General features: G+C 45.5%; 2 protein-coding genes across 10 annotated transcripts in view; both read left to right on the forward strand.

Annotated features, from left to right (window-relative positions):
• The window catches only part of ERMAP (erythroblast membrane associated protein (Scianna blood group)), a 35,055-nt gene extending 19,436 nt beyond the window's left edge, over positions 1-15,619 (forward strand). Inside the window, exons 3-12 of one of the 2 annotated variants that reach the window (XM_025380980.1) lie at positions 195-284; positions 503-850; positions 5,032-5,148; positions 5,722-5,754; positions 7,390-7,422; positions 9,185-9,205; positions 10,642-10,662; positions 10,761-10,787; positions 10,879-10,905; positions 13,162-15,619. In XM_025380980.1, coding sequence (XP_025236765.1) covers positions 200-284; positions 503-850; positions 5,032-5,148; positions 5,722-5,754; positions 7,390-7,422; positions 9,185-9,205; positions 10,642-10,662; positions 10,761-10,787; positions 10,879-10,905; positions 13,162-13,877 — 1,428 coding nt within the window. In that variant the 5' untranslated portion in view covers positions 195-199 and the 3' untranslated portion in view covers positions 13,878-15,619. The remainder of the gene's footprint in view (positions 1-194; positions 285-502; positions 851-5,031; positions 5,149-5,721; positions 5,755-7,389; positions 7,423-9,184; positions 9,206-10,641; positions 10,663-10,760; positions 10,788-10,878; positions 10,906-13,161) is intronic. The other variant, XM_025380988.1, reaches the window with a different exon arrangement.
• Positions 15,620-17,158: 1,539 nt separating this feature from the next.
• Positions 17,159-23,082, forward strand: ZNF691 (zinc finger protein 691). Of its 8 annotated transcripts, none has more exons than XM_025394956.1 (4): positions 17,159-17,243; positions 19,896-20,018; positions 20,167-20,344; positions 21,546-23,082. In XM_025394956.1, the coding sequence occupies exons 3-4, from the start codon at positions 20,261-20,263 to the stop codon at positions 22,407-22,409; spliced, it is 948 nt and encodes a 315-aa protein (XP_025250741.1). In that variant the 5' UTR covers positions 17,159-17,243; positions 19,896-20,018; positions 20,167-20,260; the 3' UTR covers positions 22,410-23,082. The 8 variants fall into 8 exon arrangements, with proteins under 8 accessions (XP_025250741.1, XP_025250782.1, XP_025250763.1 ...); XM_025394970.1 differs by having other exon boundaries at positions 17,207-17,436; XM_025394988.1 differs by lacking the exon at positions 17,159-17,243 and adding an exon at positions 21,255-21,339 and having other exon boundaries at positions 21,519-23,082.
• The last annotated feature ends 595 nt before the right edge of the window (positions 23,083-23,677 follow it).

Raw genomic sequence — 23,677 nt, forward strand, 5'->3', positions numbered from 1 at the left:
GATGAAGAAACACAGTCTCAGAGAAGTTCGGTCACAATATCACAAGAAGGTAAGTAGCAGTGCTGGGACTGGAGCCCCTGCCTTTGTGATCCCAGAGCACCAGCAATACCGTCTCGGCCTCGGCTCCTGGGTTATACCCTCTGTCACGCCAAGCCCATCAGCCCGCCTGTGCTGTCTCCCTCTGTCTGTCCTAGTTCGGATGGAGATGGCGAGTTCTGCCGGCTCCTGGCTCTCTGGCTGCCTCATTCCTCTCCTCTTCCTCCGGCTGTCTGTGCATGTGTCAGGTAGGAGTTTCTGATCCTCTTTCCCTGCCTGGTACATGTGACGTTGGCATCCCCAGAATAAAGAAGCTTGGTTGGAAACATTACGTCTTTTGGGGTTCTGTTCCCCCAGCCCTGGCAATCCTTTCCAGCTGTCGTCCCCGGGATACCCGCTTCCTCATCCTTTCCCAAGCTTTCTCCTGCCCTCCCTCCCAGTTGGCCTTGTCTCTTTCTTTGTCCAGGCCGCGCAGGGGATGCCAGCAAGTTCCACGTGGCCTTACTAGGGGGCACAGCCGAGCTGCTCTGTCCTCTCTCCCTCTGGCCTGGGACAGTGCCCAAGGAGGTGAGGTGGCTGCGGTCCCCATTCCCGCAGCGCTCCCAGGTTGTTCACATGTTCCGGGATGGGAAGGACCAGGATGAAGATGTGATGCCGGAATATAAGGGGAGGACGGTGCTGGTGAGAGACGCCCAAGAGGGAAGTGTCACTCTGCAGATCCTTGACGTGCGCCTTGAGGACCAAGGGTCTTACCGATGTATGATCCAGGTTGGAAATCTGAGTAAAGAGGACACCGTGATCCTGCAGGTTGCAGGTTAGAATGGGTTTGAGGTGCCTAGGGTCATTTGTGGCAGTTGGACAAGCCCAATCGGGACCTACTTTGTCTCTCCATGTCTAGACTTTTTTTTCATTTGCAATGTAGTTTTTACTTGCCAGGACGGCTCAGCCTTACCCAGCCATGTCCATTGATCTCAGCTGAAGCGGTGAAGCTGGCCCAGGCATTTCTGATAAGGAAGGAACTCAGACTTTGGAAAACACTGTACAATGCAGGTCCTGGTTAAATAGGGCTTGGAGGATCAGATAATAGCTTTTCCTCCCTGGGTCATCTTTGTATGCTCCACTATCAAGGAACTCATTACATGGCTGTAAGGAAATGTCTTCAAGGGACAGATCCCCTGCTGTGACAAGGATTTACTTAATGGGTCCTCTCCTGGGGTTCCTGAGAATGTAAAGGGTTAGGAAGGGAAAGACAGTGTTTCTCTCTGTCTGTCTCTTTTTTTTTTTTCTGTTTGTTTGTTTTGAGACAGGGCCTTGCTCTGTTGCCCAGGCTGGAGTGCAGTGGTGCAATCATAGGTCACTGTAGCCTCGACCACCTGGGCTCAAGTAATCCTGCCATCTCAGCCTCCCAAGTAGCTGGGACTACAGGTGTACTACTATGCCTGGCTAAATTTTTTTTTACTTTTAGTAGAGACAGGGTCTCCCTATGTTTCCTAGACTGCTTTCCAATCCAGCAATCCTCCCCGCTTGGCCTCCCAAAGTGTTGACATTACAGGTATAAGCCACTGCACCCAGCTGAGAGTGTTCTCAAACTAGCGTCAATATTTTTTTAAAAAATAGCCTACTGAAAATCAGTCCACCAAAAATCAGTCTACCTAATATTTTAAAAAATCAGTCTACCAACCCAAACCCAACTCAACCCAACCCAAAACGTGTCTTTGCATTTGCTTGAATGACACTGGCTTCACATGGTCACATGCTGATTATCTTTTGGTCCTAATTTGAAGTTGCACACTATGAAGTGAGGATGAATCAATTACTTTAAAACACTCAGTAGTTGGTAGACAGACTTTCCAAAGTTGGAGTCCTTTGGGGTGAAAAGTAATTTTTTTTTTTTTGAGATGGAGTTTCGCTCTTTTTGCCCAGGCTGGAGTGCATTGGCACAATCTTGGCTCACTGCAACTTCGCTTCCTGGGTTCAAGTGATTCTCCTGCCTTAGCCTTCTGAGTTAGCTGGGATTACCAGTGCCTGCCAGCACGGCCGGCTAATTTTTCTTTTTTCTTTTTTTTTTTTTTTGGAGACGGAGTTTCGCTCTCGTTGCCCAGGCTGGAGTGCAATCTCGACTCACCACAACCTCCGCCTCCCAGGTTCAAGCGATTCTCCTGCCTCAGCCTCCTGAGTAGCTGGGATTACAGGCATGCGCCACCACGACTGGCTAATTTTTGTATTTTTAGTGGAGACGGGGTTTCTCCATGTTGGTGAGGCTGGTCTCAAACTCCCAACCTCAGGTGATCCACCCGCCTCGACCTCTCAAAATGCTGGGATTACAGGCATGAGCCACCATGCCCGGCTGAAAAGTAATTTTTAAAAGGGGACTGAGATGCCCAAAGGCATCTGAATCATGTGATACAGTTATTGCTATGGGTGAATTTTTAAATGTATGAGAATAAAGCTAGAGACTGGCTTATCCTACTGAGAGGAGTGTGGGGAGAGGGTGGAGAGAGGACAGACATTCAAGTTTCATTAACAGCTGCCCCTGTTCATCACAGGGGGTTATGGGGGAAGAGGGCTCTGGCTGGGACCACACCCTGGCGGAGGCCCTGCTGATGTGTAGATAGGTGGGATGGTTCCCAGAGCCCTGGGCCAAGTGGAGAGAACCTCAAGGCAGGGTACTTCCATCCCTGTCAGAGGCCCACTCTCTGGAAAAGCTGGGCTCTTCCAAACAGCAGTGTCTAGCAGAGTCAGGGACAGCACACCGGGGAATGTGTCCTGAACCATCCGCAAAATGGCCTTTGGCCAAGAGAAGACCACAGCCGTGGTCATAGCAAGTAAAAGCTGGGGCAGAAACAGGTTTGAAGGTGCTGGTGGTTCCAGAGGAAACTCCTACCCTAGTAGGAACTCTTTGAGGAATTTTCAGTTTTTTATATTCTAGGAATAAAGCATGTATATTGTAGAAAATTGGAAAAAAATCCAAAATATTTAAAGGAAACTGAAAAATGGCCTATAATAGCTTAAATTAGAGAGGACGGCTGCTAACATTTTTGTATCTTTCTTGCAAGACTTTATTGTGTATATGTATCTCTGAGCATGTATATGTTTATGCATGTGTATTCTTGTGCCCAGGATTTTTTTCCACTTACGATGTCATGAGCATTTGTTTTTTTTTGCCCATGTCCCTAAGTAATATGATTTTAAGGGCTGCATAGTATTTTACCATGTGGCTATAGAATAATAAAATTAATCAAAGCCCTGTTTTGGGGCATCTAGATGCTTTCCAAATTTTCCTCATATTATAATTAAGAGTGCAATGAACATCTTTGAGCATATTTTGGAAAGTGATTTTGATTTTTTTTTTTTTAGAATGTGCTTCTGGAAGTAGAATTAATGGATCAAAGGGTTCAAACCTTTTATTTATTTTTTCTTTTTTCTTTATAATAAAGATGAGGTCTCACTATGTTGCCCAGGCTGGTCTCAAACTCCTGAGCTGTAGCCATCCTCCTGCTTCAGCCTCCCAAAGTGCTAGGATTACAGGTGTGACTCACCACACCTGGCCTGAACCTTTCAATGATCCTTGAAACAAACTGGAGACCAGCCTGGCCAACATGGCAAAACCCTGTCTCTACCAAAAAAATAGGGCATGGTGGCATGTGTGTGTAATCCCAGCTACTTAGGAGGCTGAGTGCTTTATATGACTGACCTCTTTAAATCTCTCCAAACTTCAGAGATAAGGAGTCCTGTCATGCACACCTTTTACAGATGAGGGACACTGGGCTTGGAGGGGCTCAGTCTCCTGCTTCAGGTCACACAGCATTGAGCAAGGACACACCCCCGGCTTAGGCTCTTAACCACTTCTACCCATAGCCCACTTCTGCTCATTTCTTCTCCTCTATTTCCTCTTACTTTTCCCCTTTCTCTCCTGCCTAGGCTTCAGGCCTACTGCTGTAGCATGGTAGAAATTGCTTTGCCCCTGTCACAGTGCTCAGGGCAAGCAAAGAGGTTGCCGCCTGCTCTTCTGGCGCAGAGTGGGTATTGACAAGCGTAAACAGGCAGGTGCTCCTGGGAAGACTGCAGGTGCGTAGTGAGGAGAATGCCTTCAGTCTTCTAAAGTCCCTGGCTTATTTTTCCATGGAATTATAGGGCAGGATGAGATTGTGGTCAAGAAGTTTGTTTAAGTCATCATCTTGAGGCAGGACCATCGAAACCATTCCCGAGAGAGGAACATCTCAGTTATCTTTTTTTTTTCTTGAGACGGAATTTCACTCGTCACCCAGGCTGGAGTGCAATGGCGTGACCTTGGCTCACTGCAACCTCTGCCTCCCGGGTTCAAGGGATTCTCCTGAGTAGCTAGGCGCCCGCCACCACACCTGGCTAATTTTTTCTTTTTTTGAGACAGAGTCTTGCTCTGTCACCCAGGCTGGAGTACAGTGGCATCATCTCGGCTCACTGCAAGCTCCGCCTCCCGGATTCACGCCATTCTCCTGCCTCAGCCTTCCGAGTAGCTGGGACTACAGGTGCCCGCCACCATGCCTGGCTAATTTTTTGTATTTTTAGTAGAGACGGGGTTTCACTGTGTTAGCCAGGATGGTCTCGATCTCATGACCTTGTGATCTGCCTGCCTTGGCCTGCCAAAGTGCTGGGATTACAGGCATGAGCCACCACACCTGGCCCCCACACCTGGCTAATTTTTGTATTTTTAGTAGACACGGAGTTTCCCCACGTTGGCCAGCTAGTCTTGAACTCCTGATCTCAGATGATCCTCCTGCCTCTGCCTCCCAAAGTGCTGGTATTACAGGTGTAAGCCACCATTACCAGCCTCAGTTATCTTTAATGTCATCCAGGGCTTGAGTTATCAAGAGAAGCAAAGAGCCTCTTGGCTGGAGGTCTCTCCCTAGAGGTGATGGAGACAGTTGGGATGTGCCAGAGCCGCCTGCCATCTGAGGCGTGCCAGAAACTCTTGGACATCTCCCTGATGTCAGTCGTTGGTGGTTTCTGTTTCAGCCCCATCTGTGGGAAGTCTCTCCCCCTCAGCAGTGGCTCTGGCTGTGATCCTGCCTGTCCTGGTACTTCTCATCATTGCGTGCCTTTGCCTTATCTGGAAGCAAAGAAGATCAAAAGGTAATTAAGTGGTAAGGGAGCTCAGGCTGGTGGGAAGTGGGACTGTGACTGCTCTGGGAAAGGGCCAGACGGAAGTAGATGTAGACATGACACTTGTCCATAGGTTGGGGACCCTGCAAGCTGGCTGGGAGAAAGCTGGTAGAGCTGTGCCCTGGGGACACACATTGCAAAGGGAGTTCGATAAACTGCAGAAAGGCCCCTGGGCAGAGCTGTAAATTCGCATCTTTTGAAAAATTAGAAAATAACCGACTATGCCAGCCTTCTGATTAAGAAATTAATTACAGCCTTTTAATAAAGAAATCCAATTATATCCATTGGATAAGACTCTCATAAAAAATGGTCACATTTCACAGGCTCTCAGGGCTGCAAGGGACTTTGAAAGTCACAGTCACATAATCCAACACTCCTCCCCTTATCTGATGGTTTGAAGACTCTGTAATCCTTTCAAATGCCGGCTTACCTGTAGTGACAAGGAGTCAGTCCTACTCAGGCAGCTTGGTGCATCTTGGGACACTTGTGCCTGTTAGAAAAAGGCCTTCCTAAGCTGAGCTGACATTTCTCTCTCCCTTTTAGAGAAACTTCTCTATGAACATGTGACGGAGGTGGGTAAGTGTTCTTGGCTGGGGGGCAGGGGAAATGTTTATTTTGTTGTTAATTTCTGTACCCCCATACTCACTAACTTGGATTCTGTTCCTGAAAATTCCATTATCTGCTATCCTTGGTGATGGTGGCAATGTCTAAATCCATTGCTTCCAGTGTTTACTGCCTCTTACTTGTAATAGCTTGCCTTCCTGTATGTTTAATGAATTTTGCCTGTGAGCTCATTGCTTGATCTTATTCTGTGGGAGTTGAGTAGGTTGAACATGGGGGAAGCTTTTATTTGTTCAAGAAATACTTGATAATTATCTGCTAAATGCCCTGGACAATACTAGATTCTGGGGATAAAATAGTGAGTAAAAGCAGACAGAGTTTTTGCCCTCCTGGAGCTTTCAGTGTAGTCAGGGAGATGAGATGAATTAAATAGTTACACAAATAATGTGTACAAATGCTACACAAGAAAGCTCCTGGTTCTGTGAAGGCTATGACCAGAACGAGCTAACCAAGCTTGAGGGTTGAGGGTGTGAAGTTTGTCCTGAATGACTAGAAGTCATGAGTGAAGAGGGAGTGGAAAACCATCCACCGCAGAAAGAACAGCTTCAGAGAGAAGCATGGTCGGGGAAAGCAGCACTCACTGGGGAGCTGAGGAGGTACAGAAGCGAGGGGAAAAGTGGCAGGGGTGAGGCTGGGGAGCTAGGTGGGGCTGGGCCTCCTGAGGCCTGGTGGGCCACATTCAGGATTTTAGTCATTCTCAGAAGAGCAGTGGTAAAGCAACGAATGGGGATATCAGATGGAATTGTGCTTTGAAAAACTTGGCTGGGTGTGGTGGCTCATGCCTGTAATCTCAGCACTTTGGGAGGCTGAAGAGCATGGATTGACTGTGGTCAGGAGTTCAGGCCCAGCCTGACTAACACAGGGAAACCTGTCTCTATTAAAAATACAAAAATTAGGGGAGCATGGTGGTACATGCCTGTAATCCCAGCTACTCAGGAGACTGAGACAGGAGAATTGCTTGAACCCCAGAGATGGAGGTTGCAGTGAGTTGAGATCGTGCCACTGCATTCCAGCCTGGGCCGCAGAGGAAGACTCTGGGTTTTTTTTTTAACTGGCTGGGCACAGTGGCTCATGCCTGTAATACCAGCACTTTGGGAGGCCGAGACGGGCAGATCACGAGGTCAGGAGATTGAGACCATCCTGGCTAACATGGTGAAACCTTGTCTCTACTAAAAATACAAAAAAATTAGCCGGGCATGGGGCGGACACCTGTAGTCCCAGCTACTTGGGAGGCTGAGGCAGGAGAATGGTGAACCTGGGAGGCAGAGCTTGCAGTGAGCCGAGATGGTGCCACTGCACTCCAGCCTGGGCGACAGAGCGAGACTCCATCTCAAAAAAAAAAAAAAAAAAAACTGAACAATTCTCTCTGGCTGCAGTGTTTAGTAGAGACCAGTGGGAGTAAGACAGGATGTGGGAGACAATTTGGGCTGCCATTTCTGTTGTGCAGATGAGAGTTGATTAGAGACCAGATCAGGGAGGTGGAGGTGAAGATAGAGGTGGACACGTCCAAGGGCAGGTAAAAGCAACAGGAACCAGGGACCCTCAAGGCAGTGGCAAAAAATCTCATTATCTTTTCCTTTCTTCCTCTAGACAATCTTCTTTCAGAGCATGCTAAAGAAAAAGGTAACGATATATAAAGAGTAAGGGGTAGGGAACAAAAAACACATTCTTTATTTTCTATGTAAATGTTGACAGTCATTATTATAACTCTATTACTATAATACTATACACACACGCACACATATACCCTCCATTGATATTACTGGAATTTAGTTTGCAATGTCAAGGGGCTGTGGAGCTGGTGGCAGTGGGTGAGGAGGTGTCCGGGTCAAAATTCATAGGCCTAGATTACCATAAACTCCCTTCATTAGCCTTTCCGCCAATCATTTTAAAAAGAAGTCTACTTATTATTGAAAAGTATGTTAATGTGGTCATATGGGATGTATGGGGATTTCAAGAATCCACACAACCTTTGCATAGACAGAGGTGGTATGATACAAAGGAAGGGTCGCAGGCTCTGGGGTCAGTGACACCTCAGATCATTGGTCTGCCACTTACTGGCCTTGAATAAGTCACTTTACTGCTCTGGGTTTTGGTTTCCTCATCATCAAAATGCAGATAACTTCCCCTTACCTGATTGTTTTCAGTGTTAAAACAGGCAACCTTAAAAAAAAAAAAAAAAAAAAAAAAAGAACTGTGTCACAGTGCCTGGAACTCCTTTTCCTTATTGCCATTTTGTCTTCATTAATTGGACATTTACTGTGGGCCACTGAGGGTCAAAGTTGGACACCTTGTTGAAGTCTATCTGGGAAGATAAGTCACTGGCTCAGATGACTCCAGATTCAATTATTTCAGCATCTCCTCTCTTCCCTCCTTACATCTCCTCCAACCCGGTACAAGTGTGGCGTGTATCTGGCAGACACTGGCTGTTCTGCTCAAGCAGGGAGGGAACAATGTGGGGTGAGGGCGAGGGCCTCCGACTCAGAAGTCAGACAGACTTAGATTGAATCCCACCTCCTTGGTCACTTACTAGTTGAAAGACCTTGGTCAAATTTTGTGTCCCTTTGAGCCTCAGACCACCCCCCTATAAAATGGCAATAATAATTCTAGGCACCTCACATTGTTGAGGATTGAGTGCCTACTTCAGTATAAGCACAGAAGACAGTAAGTGGAAGCTGTTAGTAGTGGAGATAGTAACAATAAACCATAAGCTACTTAGGAGCCGTGTCATATTCGGCTGCATTTCTCCAATGCCTAATGCCTAATGCCTAATACATGCCGGGCCCTTAGCACGGGAACTGGTGGTGGACTCAGGATGTATAACTTCAATTGTCCAGCAGGGTAGGGGGAAATGTGGGCCATGTGGCCCTCCAGAGAAGCCGCAAGTACTCCCCGGAAACATATGTCTCATATACATATATCCCCAAATCCTCTGGGACTTCCAATTTGTGAAATTTATAACCTCAGGGGAGTTACTGTAGAGAATAATAAAGCCATATTAACAAGTTCATGCTAGGCCTTTGGCCAGTTTTACATTTAGATACCAGAAACGGTGGGCTATAAAAGGACAGCAGTGCATACACTCATGTACCAGTTACAAACATATAGAAACACTCATGCAGACAGCAGAAATGAAACCAGACAGATGAAAAGGAGGGGAAGGGGAAGGAGGAACCAAAGTCCCGGGCAGGCTGGGTCACTGGGGGAGTGTCACGAGCACCATCAGATTTCTGGGTCTGAACTCTGGGACACGGAGCTGGGACTAGGGACATAGAAGAGTCACCATCATTTTAATCTTCTGGGGTGGAGTGATGAGGCTTCCACAGCCCGAGGAAAAAGAGGCAGGATCTGATCACTCACTCCTCTCTCTCTTTCTGGTTTTTAGGAAAACTCCATAAAGCTCTCAGTAAGTTCTGCTCCTCATCCATGGCACAAGCTCCTTCTGCTGACACCTTTGCTTTAGGATGAGCATCTCAGTTTCACTTCCTGGGGCAGAAGGGAGGGGGTAAGGGTAATTCAAGCCATGGGGACTGGGGCTTTCTTGGCTCTCCAAGGTCTCTTTTCTCAAGTATTCTCTGCTCCTCTTTCCTACACAACTGTTATTTAGTCTTTTTTTTTTTTTTTTTTTTTTTTGAGACGGAGTCTCGCTCTGTCACCCAGGCTGGAGTGCAGTGGCCGGATCTCAGCTCACTGCAAGCTCCGCCTCCTGGGTTTACGCCATTCTCCTGCCTCAGCCTCCCGAGTAGCTGGGACTACAGGCGCCCGCCACTCGCCCGGCTAGTTTTTTGTATTTTTTAGTAGAGACGGGGTTTCACCATGTTCGCCAGGATGGTCTCGATCTCCTGACCTCGTGATCCGCCCGTCTCGGCCTCCCAAAGTGCTGGGATTACAGGCTTGAGCCACCGCGCCCGGCCTATTTAGTCTTTAAATTGAAAAATGTTTCACCAAGAAGAGATAGATGCACCTCCCATAGGTGAAGCCATCTGGAAGTCCCTTTTATCACCCAGGCATGAAATTTCCTTAGATGGGGTCCAAGAGGACGGGATCCTCATTAAACTGAATATGGTGGAGCAGTACTTCTCCATCATTTCATGTGTGAGGACCTCTTTTTAGCATTAAAAAAAAAATCTGGCCAGGTGCAGTGGCTCACGCCTGTAATCCCAACACTTTGGGAGGCCAAGGCAGGTGGATCACTTGAGGTCAGGAGTTAGAGACCAGCCTGACAACATGGTGAAACCCTGTCTCTATTAAAAATACAAAATTGGCTGAATGTGGTGGTGCACGCCTGTAATCCCAGCTACTTGGGAGGCTGGGGCAGGAGAATCACTTGAACTCGGGAGGCAGAGGTTGCAGTGAGCCGAGATTGCACCATTGCATTCCAGTCTGAGCAACGAGAGCGAAACTCTGTCTCAAAATAAAAATAAAAATAAAAATAAAAATAAATCTGTAGACATGTGACATATCTATGCATTATTATATTGAGAAAATATACATGATCACAAAGTCCAATACTCAGTGATAGTCTTAAATGAAGTAATATTTCCTACAACATCTACATACATTTATGTTGTCATTACCTGTAGGTGTGAGATGTGTTATTTATTTAGCCTGCAGATAAGGTTTGGCTCACATAGGAATTTGCTGATCCTCTGCAGTATCTCTGGGGATACTCCCATGGTCCACAGCTGGGATCTATTGCTCTTGCAAATTCTTCTGGGGAAGTTCCAGGGTATGGCTATTGAGTATCTATCTGCCCGTGGTTGGGATGGGACTGTAGCATTATGGGAGGGCCTCTACATAGAGGCCCTCCTTCTGATCTGCCAAATTGTTTTCATTCTTTAGAGAAACTCCGGAGTGAACTGAGTAAGTTTCCCATGTTCTTATAACTTCCGTATCAACTTATCTCTTGTTGCCCTAATATTTCCAGTGATAGCTCATTCCCCTTGTTTCTTCTTTCATAGAGCTGAAAAGAGCTGCAGCAAACTCAGGTGAGATGCACTTCCTCCACATTTGACCACCACCCTATGGGAGTTCTTAATGTCTCCAGTGTTTTAATGATCCCCTTTTCTCATTTTTCAGGCTGGAGAAGAGCCCGGTTGCATTTTGGTAAGTTATAACAATCAGATAGATCCGCATTTCAGAGCACATCCTCCTTATGGCTTTGTAACCTTAGATTTTGTTTCATTCCTCTGGAATGCATGTCATTTAACATTTTTTAAATCAAATCTGTATATCTGCCTATCAAATTAAAAAAATCTTTGTGATCGATTTTAGGTCGTATTTAGATTTAGAAAGTATCCCCTCTTTTAGAGCGCTGATAAATATTAAGTTTGGTCTTCTTAAGGGTTTTCTGTGATTTTTGAGATTTTTCCTATGTTTATCGGTTATTTGTATTTCTTCTTTGTGTGACTTTCTGTTCCTGTTCTATTTGGGCTATCTTTTTATTTGTGAGGACTCTTTCTAGATAAAGTATATTAGTTCTCTGTCATATTTGTCACCAATTATTTTTCATTTGCATTTCCTTATAGTATTTTTCTGATGCATGAGTGTTTTATTTTTACGTAGTCAAATGCATTCATCTTTTCCTATGTACATGCTTTCAGGTTTGGGAAGTCCTTCCTGTCCCACAACCAGATAAATAGCCCCTGCTTCCACCTCTTTCTACACATATGCTTTTTCTTCTTTTTCTGCAGACCAATTTGCTTAGGGGTGGTGATTAAGATTCTCAGAGAAGAAGGGAATGGATTGAGCAGATGCCCCAACAATATACATTATGAAAAGATTTGCACCTCTCTTTCAATTTATTCCTAAATAGTTTGCATTTTTTGCTGCTGTTCAAATGGGATCTGTTTTTTTTTCACTGCTTTGGGATCTTTATCAATTTTCTAGGCTTTTATCCTTCTCCTGTTCACACCATCTTCCTTCAGGCAGAGTACAATGAATTATGAGTTGGCCACTGGAAAGAACTCCAAGTCACCTTGGCTGGCATTCTGGGAACATACAAACCCTTCTGTCTCACATTTACAATCTGGCTTATTGCCACCACCTCAACTGCGTATGGACTTAACTCTCCAAGAAGAGCCTGTTTGCTGTATTTCGGGAAGGAAGGAGACTCACTGTGACACTCATAATCCACAATTTTAAGGAAGAATCCTTCTCTCTATATTAACATTTAAAAATAATAATTTAGTCCTACCTACTTGGGAGGCTGCAGTGGGAGGTTCACCTGAGGCCAGGAATTCAAGGCTGTACTGTGTTATGTATGACTGCATGCCCGTGAATACCTACTGCATTCCATCCTGGGCAACATAGTGAGACCCTGCCTCAAATAAAATAAAATAAAATAAAATAAGATAAGATAAGATAAAATAAATAAAAATAAAAATAAAGCAGATAATTATAAGTAATAATTTTAGGTGACAAAATGAACATCATGTACTCACTGTAGAAATGAGGCACTATGTCATTAGTTCATCAAGTCTGCGCAATAGCTCTACAACACAGGTTCTGTTACTATTTCCATTTTACAGATGAGGAAACTAAGGTTCAGAGATGAATAACAAGCCCAAGGTCACATAACTAGCATGTGGCAGAGCTGAGATTCAAATATGCTATGTGGCTACAGGACCTAACATCAAACCCTATATTTATCATCACACATTTGATTCTTTTGGAACATCAAAGACAAAGGTAGTGTCTTACTCTGTTTTCTGTTGCTATAACAGAATACTTGAGACTGGGTAATTTACCAAGGAAAGAGGTTTATTTAGCTTATGGTTCCGGGGCTGGATGGTCCAAGATTGGGCGACTGCATCTGGTGAAGGCCTTGTGCTACTTCATAGTATGGTGATAGTTGCTTCTGGAAAAACAGAAGGGCAAGTGAGTGCCTGCAAAAGTGGAGAGGAGACAAAGTGCCTGATCTGTTTTATCACAACCCACTCTCCAGAGAAATAAACCCAGTCTTGTGAAAACTGTATTAATCCCTTTGTGAGGGACCCAAACACCTCCCACTAAGCCCTACCTCTGAACACTGCAGCAATGAGGGATTAAGGTTCCAACACATGAACTTCTGAGGGACACACTTAACTCATAGCAGGTAGTTATTTCCTAAGGATTAAGGCAGCTTCACAGACAGATGAAGAAGAACTTTTTCTTCTATTACCTAGTAATCGACCAGGAGACCTGTTCTTTGAAAGAGAAAATTCTTTGATTCCAGTACACATGGTAGGGGCGGGAATCCGTGAACTACAATGGGCTAATGACAGTGATGGCAGACCTAAATATTTTTTTTCCCTCCAAAGCTATCCCCACATCCCTTAAGAACTAGGCTTCCAAGCCTCACCTGTCTATGTCTCTTTGCAGTGGCAGTGACCCTGGACCCAGAAACAGCACATCCCAAACTCATCCTTTCTGACGACCAAAGATGTGTAAGGCTTGGAGACAGAAGGCAGCCTGTACCTGACAACCCCCAGAGATTTGATTTCGTCGTCAGCATCCTAGGCTCTGAGTACTTCACGACTGGCTGCCACTACTGGGAGGTGTATGTGGGAGACAAGACCAAATGGATTCTTGGGGTATGTAGTGAGTCAGTGAGCAGGAAGGGGAAGGTTACTGCCTCACCTGCCAATGGACACTGGCTTCTGCGACAGAGTCGTGGGAATGAGTATGAAGCTCTCACATCGCCGCAGACCTCCTTCCGCCTTAAAGAGCCTCCACGGTGTGTGGGGATTTTCCTGGACTATGAAGCAGGAGTCATCTCTTTCTATAATGTGACCGACAAGTCCCACATATTTACTTTCACCCACAGTTTCTCTGGCCCCCTTCGCCCTTTCTTTGAACCTTGCCTTCACGATGGAGGAAAAAACACGGCACCTCTAGTCATTTGTTCAGAACTACACAAATCAGAGGAATCAATTGTCCCCAAGCCAGAAGGGAAAGGCCATGCTAATGGAGATGTGTCCCTGAAAGTGAACTCTTCCTTACTACCCCCGAAGGGCCCAGAGCTGAAGGATATAATCCTGTCCTTGCCCTCTGACCTTGGCCCAGCCCTTCAGGGGCTCAAGGTTCCTTCTTTTTAGGGATATGCCACATTACCTGCTCCCATCACCATCCAGCCCAGCACCCTGGACTTCAGTCGCCTGGTCCAACCCCATGATTCTGGAACGTCTCTTCTCCTTAACCCAATCCAGACCCTTTTGTGGTTTCTATTTGTACCACTTTTCTCCCAGAACTCAGTTCTGAAGCTTGCCTTTCTTCTAAGGAATTGAAGTTCCCAGTGACCTGAAGGGAGGATTCCTGGAAACCAATCAGTTTAGGTGTAGGTGGAGATGTTGAATATGTGTTACCAAGATATAGCACAGGTTCAGGGGAAAGAGTTCTCTTCTCCAGGGGTTATTTAGAAGACACTTTCTCTGCCTCATCCTGCCCTCAAGCTTTAGTCAAGAAGTTATGGCCCCCAGTCCCTGACTTCTTATCCCATCAAGGGCTGCTTTTCTCTCTTTCTCTCTCTCAGTTCTGGCCTCTGGCCCCCAAAGTCAGCTTTCTAAAAGCAAGCATGTTTTAGACCACTCACTCTTTCCCTCTTTCTTCAGGAATGAGTTGGGGGAGGAGTAAAACACATCCTTTTCTACTCTCTTAATGCTGTTTACAACGTAGTTTGGTGATATCCAGAGCTAATGTACATGCTTTCAAAAGCTAATCTGCCTGTTGATAACTAGGTACAGGGACTTTAAACACAGTTGCTATAATCCTGAAAAGCCTCAGGAGCAATCAGGTTACTGGGAAGCACAGCTGCAGAGAGCTCAGCTGTATATTGCCCTCTGACTTTGGAGACCTTCAGAGGCTCAGTCTGTTGAGTCTGTTGTGACTGTCTTATGAATCAATCTGTTGTGCCAGCCCTTTCTGAGATTCAGAGAGGCCCAACTAGAAAAAGTGGCAGTTTTAACCACCAACGTAGAAGCTTTCTTTTTCCCCACAAGACCATTGTACTGGAATACTTGACTGTGTAGCAAACAGCCTCTTAGGTTGGAGAGTATTGACTTCAAATAGGAAGTTGGTAGACTAGGTGTGAGGATGGAATAATGACCTTGATTTTTGGGTGCGTATTGCAGAAGCCTAGTCACTTTTAAGTCACACCACATAATGAGATCTGTGGCCTAATTGTGGAGATGTTGGTTATCAGTTTGCAGATGAATACAGAGTTCTATCCAACAGAAACTGTATCTTTCTGTTTGTCAGAAGTTCTCTGTTAGTTCCTGTATTAGTCAAGGTTTTCCAGAGAAACAGAATCAATATATATTGGGGCAGGGGGGCGGTGGTTATTATAAGGAATTGGCTCACATGATTATGGAGGTGGTTAAATCCCAAGATCTGCAGGGTAAGTCAGCAAGATGGAGTCCCATGAGAGCTGATGGTTTAGTTCCAGTCTGATGGCAGCAGGCTTGACACCAAGGAAGAGCTGACGTTTAATTCAAGTCTGAAGGCAGGGAAAAAAAGCTGATGGCCCTGTCCAAAGGCTATTAGGCAGGAAGAATTCTCTTAGTCAGGGCAGAGTTAGCTCTTTTGTTCTATTCAGGCCTTTAACTGATTCCATGAGGCCCACCCACATTTGGGAGGACAGTCTGCATTACTCAGTCTACTGATTTGAATGTCAATGTCATTGAGAAACACCCTCACAGGAACACTCAGAATAATGTTTGACCAAATAACTGGGCATCTTGTGACCCAGTTAAGTTGGTACATAAGATTAACTATCACAGTGACTCAGTGGAATTGTTTGCTTTTGTACAGTTTTAAAATAAAAGTTTGGTATTTGTGTTTTGGTATGCTGTTATTTTCATTGCGAATGAAGAGTTGTGGGGAAGGTAAGAGATTGGTTTTCAAAGAGCTTTGAGTCCCCCAAGGCAAGGTTTAGCCACCATTCACACTAAAGCCATAGTTTTATTCCCGAGTCTGCTCTCTAGTATTTTATCAATTTATAAACAAATAGTGTTCATCAGGTACACATATTTCACTCACCCACATTCAGTTCCAAACATGCGTTCCTGAATATCCCAGTCTTAAAACTAACTCACATTGTCAGCTTGTGGAGGCAGAATACTTACATACATACATATACACATGTATATATGTATGTGGATATATACATATCTATTATATAGGTGCATATGTATATATGTAACATGTATGCATGTGTATATGTATGCACAGATACACATATGTATGTATACATATTCACATGTATGCATGTATATACACATGTATATATTAATGTGTATATGTGTATATGTATATACACATACGTATGTGTATTATACACGTATATATGTATATACATATCAGTCTACTGATTTGAATGTTAATGTCATCAAGAAATAACCTCAATATATGTATTATACGTACATATAACCTTACAACTATATACAACATATATACATATATGTATGTGTATATGTATACACACATACACATGCATGAGTATTTATGTATGTATATAAAATATCCTTACAGTAATTCTGCCAGGGATTTTATGGGGGAGGAAGTTGGTACTCCAAATGGCTAGGTGGTAGAGCGGGGTTTTATACTTGATTTATCTAGCTCTGAAGGCAATGCTCCTTGTTCTGTGCACTGAAATATTGTGCAGCTATGAGAAGCCTGTAGTTAGTCTACGTATTCTATTAGTCTTTTATTATTTTAAAAAATAAAACCTGAAAAAAATGACATAGTCCTGGATACTTTGGTGATCTTGTTGTGTCTGGATTGATGAGTAAGTGTCAGGCTTAATTAGGGATGCATGCAGAACCCGGGAAAATCCCTACTCAGGGACGCTGGGAGACCTGGAGGTTGCTCCTTGGACGGGTACTTTTCGCTTCTCCAATAAGGAGAATGGGTTATTTTATCTTTAAACTCCCTTCCAGCTCTACCCTCCTTTGATTTTAAGTTATTAAACCTTGAGTGCGGTGCCATACTCTTGGCTTCGTTGGATGTCTACAGGACGGTCAAGGGTTACCAACTCAAAGTAAAGAAGGAACTCTGAGTACGTGCCCCCTTGGAGGTTGTGTAGGTTAGCTATACAGATTCTACAACTTCCCAGACGAGTGGCCCTGAGACTTGGGGTTGAACGCGCGAGCACGGAAAGAAATCCCACCTTAGGACGGAACCCAATCTCTTCAGCTGCGTTCTAAACTTTGCAAGTTTTCTCCGAGTCTACGCGCTTCCTTAGGACTACAACTCCCAGCATGCCACGCCGGAGGTCAAAGCTTATTGGCGGTCCCACTAGGTCGCTTGCGTTTTGGCAGTTATAGTAGCCAATGGAAATAAAGGATTATCTTAAGAACCCAATCCTGGAGTAGTAGGGAGGATCCTTCCTGGGTTCCGGCTCCGGCCCCAGCGCCTTCCCTTGCCTACGGAGGCGGTGCTGTCCCTGACCGAGCAGCGGGAGTGAGGTGGGTCCGGGTTGGGCCCGAGGTCGCGGGGGGAGGCGGACACGACTTCGCGGGGAACTCTGTACACGGCCACTTCACTCTCACCGAGGAGTTGGAGGCTGCTGCTTTGCTCCCTGGACCGAGTGGGAAGCCAAGGGGCCTTGTGGACCATCCGCCCCGACCCTCGGCCCTGGTCCCCGGACGACGCAGCCAGGTGGCTGTCCCCACCCTATTCCCCGGCCCTTCTGTTGGGTTTGAGTATACGGCACTCTTGCCACTGACCGTACGTTTAGGATCAGCCCTTCCTCCTCTCCCACCCCTCCGGCCCCAAGCCCGCCGGCAATCTCTGAAACCAGCCCTTGTCCCCTTGGGCCTCCGCCATTGGCTTCTCCCCGCCCCACAACACACAACCCAGCCTCTTGGGCCCTGGCCCTGTGACACTTCTGGCAGTCTTTGCTCCCTCTTCCCTGACCAGCTCCTGCTACCCTCTGGCTTCCTTGGTCCTCCTCTATCTTTGACCCGTTATCTAGCTTCCCTGTACAATTACCCTGTTCGTCAACACTTTGCCCTTGGTCTTTCACAACTCCTCTCTCCCCTTCCTCCCCGCAGCCCTTGACTTGGCCCCAAAGACCTGTAACTTTGGCCCTCCATACCGCACTATGGCTTAGCCCCTTCCTTTTAACCTAGCCCCTTCACCGTCATCATCTGTGATCACTAGCCCCATCTTCTTGGCTCTTAACTTCTTAGACCTGGCCCCTTCTCCACTTCTCAGCCCCTTCCACCTATGCTTCTCCCTGTGCAGCTGAGCCCCCAGGAAGACAAAGCCCAATAGACCTCTTTTCCCCCAAAATCTCTGCAGTGTGATGTGAAAGTGCCTCTGTACTTCAGCTTCATTCTCGTCTCAGTAGGTAATTGGCTTTCTATCTCTGCGCGTCCCAGTCTTACCCATCCTGCAAGTCTTAGATCAAATACCTACTCTTCCATGAAACTGCTCAACCCTGATCTCATCAGGGAGATACACCTGTGTCATGTGAACTTCAGCGGTACTGTTTTTATTTATTTCCTTCCTTCCCGTCTTCTCTCCTTTTCTCCTTCAGTACTGGTATAATGGTTAAAAGCACTGGCTTTGAAGTGATGGGCATAGGCCCCAGTTCTGCCACTTACTTGCTGTGGGCCCTTGGTCAAGGTACTTAATTTCTCTGAGCCTCAGCTTTCTCATCTCTAAAATAAGGATGATGTGAAGTGAAATTAGATGATTCATGTATGGTGCTTAGTTCACAGCTTAGCACTTGATATGAGCTTTGAAAAATGTTAATAATGTGCCAGTGCTGTGTTAGACACTGAGGAGTGGGTACAAAGGTGCCTAAGGCCCAGTTCCTGCCCCTGTCCCCTGAACTTAACCTTCTGCATCGTAAGACAATTTCTGCAGTTCATGGTCTGTGTCACTACACTGTATCACAAACTGTGAGTGGTAATCATAATCCTAAATCCTTTTGCTCTTACATTGACCTAGCATCCAGCCCTGGGTAGAGCTGGAGCTTGGTAAATTATAGGTTCTCAGAATAGCAATTTTGGAATGGAGGCCAAATAGCTCATAGCATAGAGATACTGTAGCCGTGGGTCAGATGGGAGCAGGGCAGGGGGTGGGGGATGGGATGGTGGCGTAAATTAAGATCACATTCTGTCACTTATACATTCAAAGACATTTGAGCACCCAGCTTTATGCTGCAGAAGGAGATTACTAATATGACCCAGTCCCTTTCCTCAAGTTGCTTATAAACTGCTAGTAGAAACAGACATGTAAGTAGTTAATTGCAAACCACTATAAGGCAAGCACAAGATTCTGTAAGTGCATAAAGGAGAAAGGCAGGAATCAGGAGATTGCTGAGGAAAAGTGGGTGAGAATAGACACAAGTAACCATGAACTGGGTTCTGAAGACAGAGCTGGTGTTTTATTCAGCTCATTCAACAAATACTTATGAAGGATCTACTGTGTATGGCTGCCACTACTCTAGGAGTTTTGGTTACATTGGTAAATTAAAAAAAAAAAAAAAAACACCCCCCAAAAAAACACAAAGACATCAGCTCTCATGGAACTTATGTTTTAGGGAAGCAGACAATAAATAATTGACATAAAGAAAATGTCAGAAGGTAAGATATGCTATGGGGCAGGGGGACTGGGAGTGTGGGAGTGACTTAAATTTTTTAAAGGATGGTCAGGAAACAGTGTCTAAGTATCACGGAATAGTTTCTCATGTTTACTTGCGTTTTTGGAAGTAAAGCAAGTCAATTATTTTTCATATTGATTATCTAAATTCTTCAAGGAACACTAACAGGGATTGGTAAATTACAGCTCACTTCCTGTTTTAAATAAAGTTTTATTGGAACACAGCCACACTTACTCCTTTATGTCTTATCTATGGCTGCTTTAATGATTCGTGATACAGTAGCAGAATTGAATAGTTACAGCAGATATCCCATGGCCATAAATATTTACTAAATATTATCTGGCCCTTTACAGAAAAAGCTTGTCAATCTCTGGTTCTTAAAGAGTTGACAGTCTGTCTGTATTTCACATTTTAGAAGGTTATATACAGTTTTATGCTATTTTTAAGTTAAAAGTTTTTTCTTAATGAGATCGTTTAAAAGATCTTTTTCTTGTGTTCTTCACAGGGCCTGGATATAATGTCTTCAACAGTTGTAACAGCAGCTGCTATTTGCTGATTGACAGCATGTGTCACACACTCTGCTGAGTATTACAGGCATTTTTTTCTAATACAAAGTCTTGTAGTGTGGGTAGGTATCACAATTTTAGTGATGAGGGAGTTTAAGCTCAGAGTGGTTGAATAATTTGCAGAGAGTAATAAAGTTAGTATGCGTCACAGTTGTAATCCAGCCCTAAATGTAGTCAGTACCTCTTTCTTCATTCTGTGTTTTTTTCCAGAAATACTTGCAGACTTGAAGGAATTATCAGTCTTTCATTTTCTATCATCAGTGTCCTGTGATAGTTTGTGCTTCTCTCCCTCATCCCTTTGTTCATGTCACTCTGTTCACCAGCCCACTCTGCTGAAATGTCGTTATTTCTTCAAGGCCTGGAGGAAATGCTATCACTCTCATCAGAGGTACTTTTCACCCCAACTCTTTCCCTGTCCTTGGCTGTAGGAACCTAAAGGAGTCTGTGAGGCTTAGCACACATTTACTGATGTTTGCACAAATCAAGGCCTGTACTGGGCACTCTTATGTGTTTAGTTTTGGGGTGGAGTGTGGGGAGTGTGGTTTGTGTGTCTGTGTCTGTGTTTATCTTTGTGTGTACTTGGTATGTGAGTGTGTGCTTGTGTGTGGTGTGTGGGTATATGTGTGTAGACATATATGTAACTATGTGGCTGTGGCATGTGGCTAAATGTGTGTGTAGTGTGTATGTGTGTGGTATGATAATGTATGGTTGTGTGTGGTGTGTAGGTGTGTGGTGTGTAGTTGTGTGGCTGTTGTGTGTGGTATGAGAATGTGAGTGTGTCTGGTATGTGAGTATGACTGTGTCACTTGAGAATGTGGCTTTGTGTATGGTGTGAGTATGTATGTGTGATTCTGCTTGCTTGTGTGCATGCATGCGTGTGCGTGGAGGGGGCAGTGGGTGGGACTTTGTGTGGTGTTTGAGAATGTAGTGGAGGGCACTGACTGATCAGAAGAAACACAGCCCAGGCCCCACAGTAGGTCCTGGAGGTCCCAGGTATTAACCCAGATGTTTACTTACTAGATTCTGCTGTGGTCTGGAGAGGGGTACAGTGGCAGAAATCTCAAGAAAAGGCAAAGCTGGGCCTTGTCACCTAGGAGAGCCTCAAGATTTAGAGGTTTTGTTTTGTTCATTTTGAAATCTGGCAAATAGATGGATACTTGTAAGGCAGGCTTTTCAAAAAGGATTAAACATAAAAAGAGTTACAGTTAACTTACAGTTAGGCAGAAAAATTGCACTTATCCCAAAATGAAAGCTCTTTTACTTGCCCATGAATTATAGTCTGGATTGTCGTTGCTTAGTGGTATCAAGAAGAGTGACATTATTCAAATGGCACAAATATCATCTGGTGGTGGTGGACAAAGCCGGTGCCTTCTTTTTGCTCTGGTGGGTAGCTTTAAATATCTCTGAAAGTTTGTCACTTAAAAGGTAGCAAGTAAAGGTGTTCTATCCAAGTATTCCAGTTGATTGAAGTTATTTCTAGTGGATGGTCCCATGGGGAAGGTGTGTACCCTTCAAACTGAACAAAAGATATCCTATGATCTGGCCCAACCCAAAGAATAAAGGTGTTGGCCATTTGTGTTCATTCTCAGGGTTCAGAGATGGGCAGTGAGAAGGAGCAGAGTCCAGAACCACACCTGCCTGAGGAAGGGGAAGGGGGTAAGCCTTGGAGAGTGGATGACTCAGAGGGTTCTTGGATCCCACCTGGGGAGAAGGAGCATGGGCAAGAGAGCCTGTCGGATGAACTGCAAGAAACTCATCCAAAAAAACCATGGCAGAAAGTCACTGTCCCGGCTCGAGAGCCAGGGGATCCCATTGCTCATCCAAGGCATGAGGCAGATGAGAAACCCTTTATATGTGCCCAGTGTGGCAAAACCTTCAATAATACCTCCAACCTGAGAACACACCAGCGGATCCACACTGGTGAGAAGCCTTACAAGTGTTCTGAATGTGGCAAGAGCTTCTCGAGAAGCTCCAACCGCATCCGGCACGAGCGGATCCACCTGGAAGAGAAACACTACAAATGCCCCAAGTGTCAGGAGAGCTTTCGGCGGCGCTCAGACCTCACCACACACCAGCAAGATCACCTAGGCAAGCGGCCATACCGCTGTGACATCTGTGGCAAGAGCTTCAGCCAGAGCGCCACACTAGCTGTGCATCACCGGACCCACCTGGAGCCAGCGCCCTACATCTGCTGTGAGTGTGGGAAGAGCTTCAGCAACAGCTCCAGCTTTGGCGTGCATCACCGCACCCACACAGGTGAGAGACCTTATGAGTGCACTGAGTGCGGGCGGACCTTCAGCGATATCTCCAACTTTGGAGCTCACCAGAGGACCCACAGAGGGGAGAAGCCCTACCGGTGTACTGTGTGCGGGAAACACTTCTCCCGGAGCTCCAATCTCATCCGCCACCAGAAAACTCACTTGGGCGAGCAGGCTGGGAAAGATTCCAGCTGAAGGAGAGCCCCATTTAGAGTGAAGGAGAGAGAGCGAGAGACCCCAACCTATTGGAGGAAGATCTTGAGCATCTGCTGCTGCTACCTTGACCTCAAGCCCTTCATCCCACTTTGGAGAATGGTTTTGTATTGCCTCTGAAGTCAGGATCTCAGGAAGTCCTGATAAGGGACTCTGGAGTAAAAACCCTTGCCTCTTTCCGGGCCAATTTCTCGTGCTGAAAAGTCAGAGGACCCAGTCTTGGCTTCACTTTCTTGGGGTGAAAGAGAAATAGGGTAGGCTCAGAACATGCTCGTGTCATTAAGGCAGCAGTCCCCTGGCCTTTGAGGAAGTACCTATGAGATGGGTGTCACTATCTGAAGGTTCTCCAAATTGTCTGTGAACTTGCTTAGGTAGGAGTGCACTGCAGTGTCCTGCTAGTTCCCACCTATTGTGCCCCAACTTTGCTTCTAGATCTCTGGGCTGGGAGGAGTGACCTTCTCAATGGAAGGGGCCTCCTTGGTCTGGAGAAGAGATCTGAGGTCCTGCCTTAGAAATGAAAGGGAAACCCTCAGGGAGCCATGACCCAGGGACCTTCACACTCCCCAATGTTTGTTACTTGTTATCCCTCCCCCAACCTCCCCAACCTGCCTCTGTTTTCCCCAGAGTGATTAGCAGTAAAACCCTTCAATGAAAAGGACCCGTGTACTTATTTGGGGAAGTGGGGAGCTGGGGAGATTGTCCCACTGAACCCACTCTGCAAGGGAGTTGAATTCTAAGAAAGACAGATGGGTAGATGCTCTGGAAAGCAAAAGAAAGCCGACTGAGTTTCTGGGGCCTTTGAAGAGAAGGGGGAAAGGAAAGGAACTAACATTAATTGAGCATCCACTACATGCAATTGTTTCCATCAGTCACATTTACATTCTTTATCTCATGTAGTTGTTACAGCAACCCTCAAAGGAATAAGAAGAGGACATGGAAGTGAGTAAAGATAAAGTCACTTGCTGTGAAGTCATAACAGCAAGTATGTTGTGGAGCAGAGTTCAAACTTGGGCCTCCCTGACTGCCAGCTGTTGCTCTTTTCACCAGATTTACCTTTTAGCTTCTGAAGGAGGAGCCACTTAGGAGACTTGCCTGGAGGTAGGAGCCAGTGTGGCCTCTTAATATGGCCTTGGACCATTTGCTCTGTGGCAAGTCAGTACCAAGCATGAGAACCTTTTCAACTTTATTTTGAGGTCAACTTTATTTTATCTTGAGACAGGATCTTGCTCTGTCGCCTGGGCTGGAGTGCA

This window comes from Theropithecus gelada, chromosome 1 (assembly GCF_003255815.1).
Source record: "Theropithecus gelada isolate Dixy chromosome 1, Tgel_1.0, whole genome shotgun sequence".
Classification (NCBI taxonomy): Eukaryota; Metazoa; Chordata; class Mammalia; order Primates; family Cercopithecidae; genus Theropithecus; species Theropithecus gelada.

Coding starts and splice junctions, on each gene's coding strand:
- ZNF691 (XM_025394948.1), top strand. CDS start 20,261: ATGTCACTCTGTTCACCAGCCCACTCTGCTGAAATGTCGTTATTTCTT. Junction 20,345..21,234: donor TGCTATCACTCTCATCAGAG/GTACTTTTCACC, acceptor CATGAATTATAG/TCTGGATTGTCGTTGCTTAG. Junction 21,340..21,545: donor GGTGCCTTCTTTTTGCTCTG/GTGGGTAGCTTT, acceptor GTTCATTCTCAG/GGTTCAGAGATGGGCAGTGA.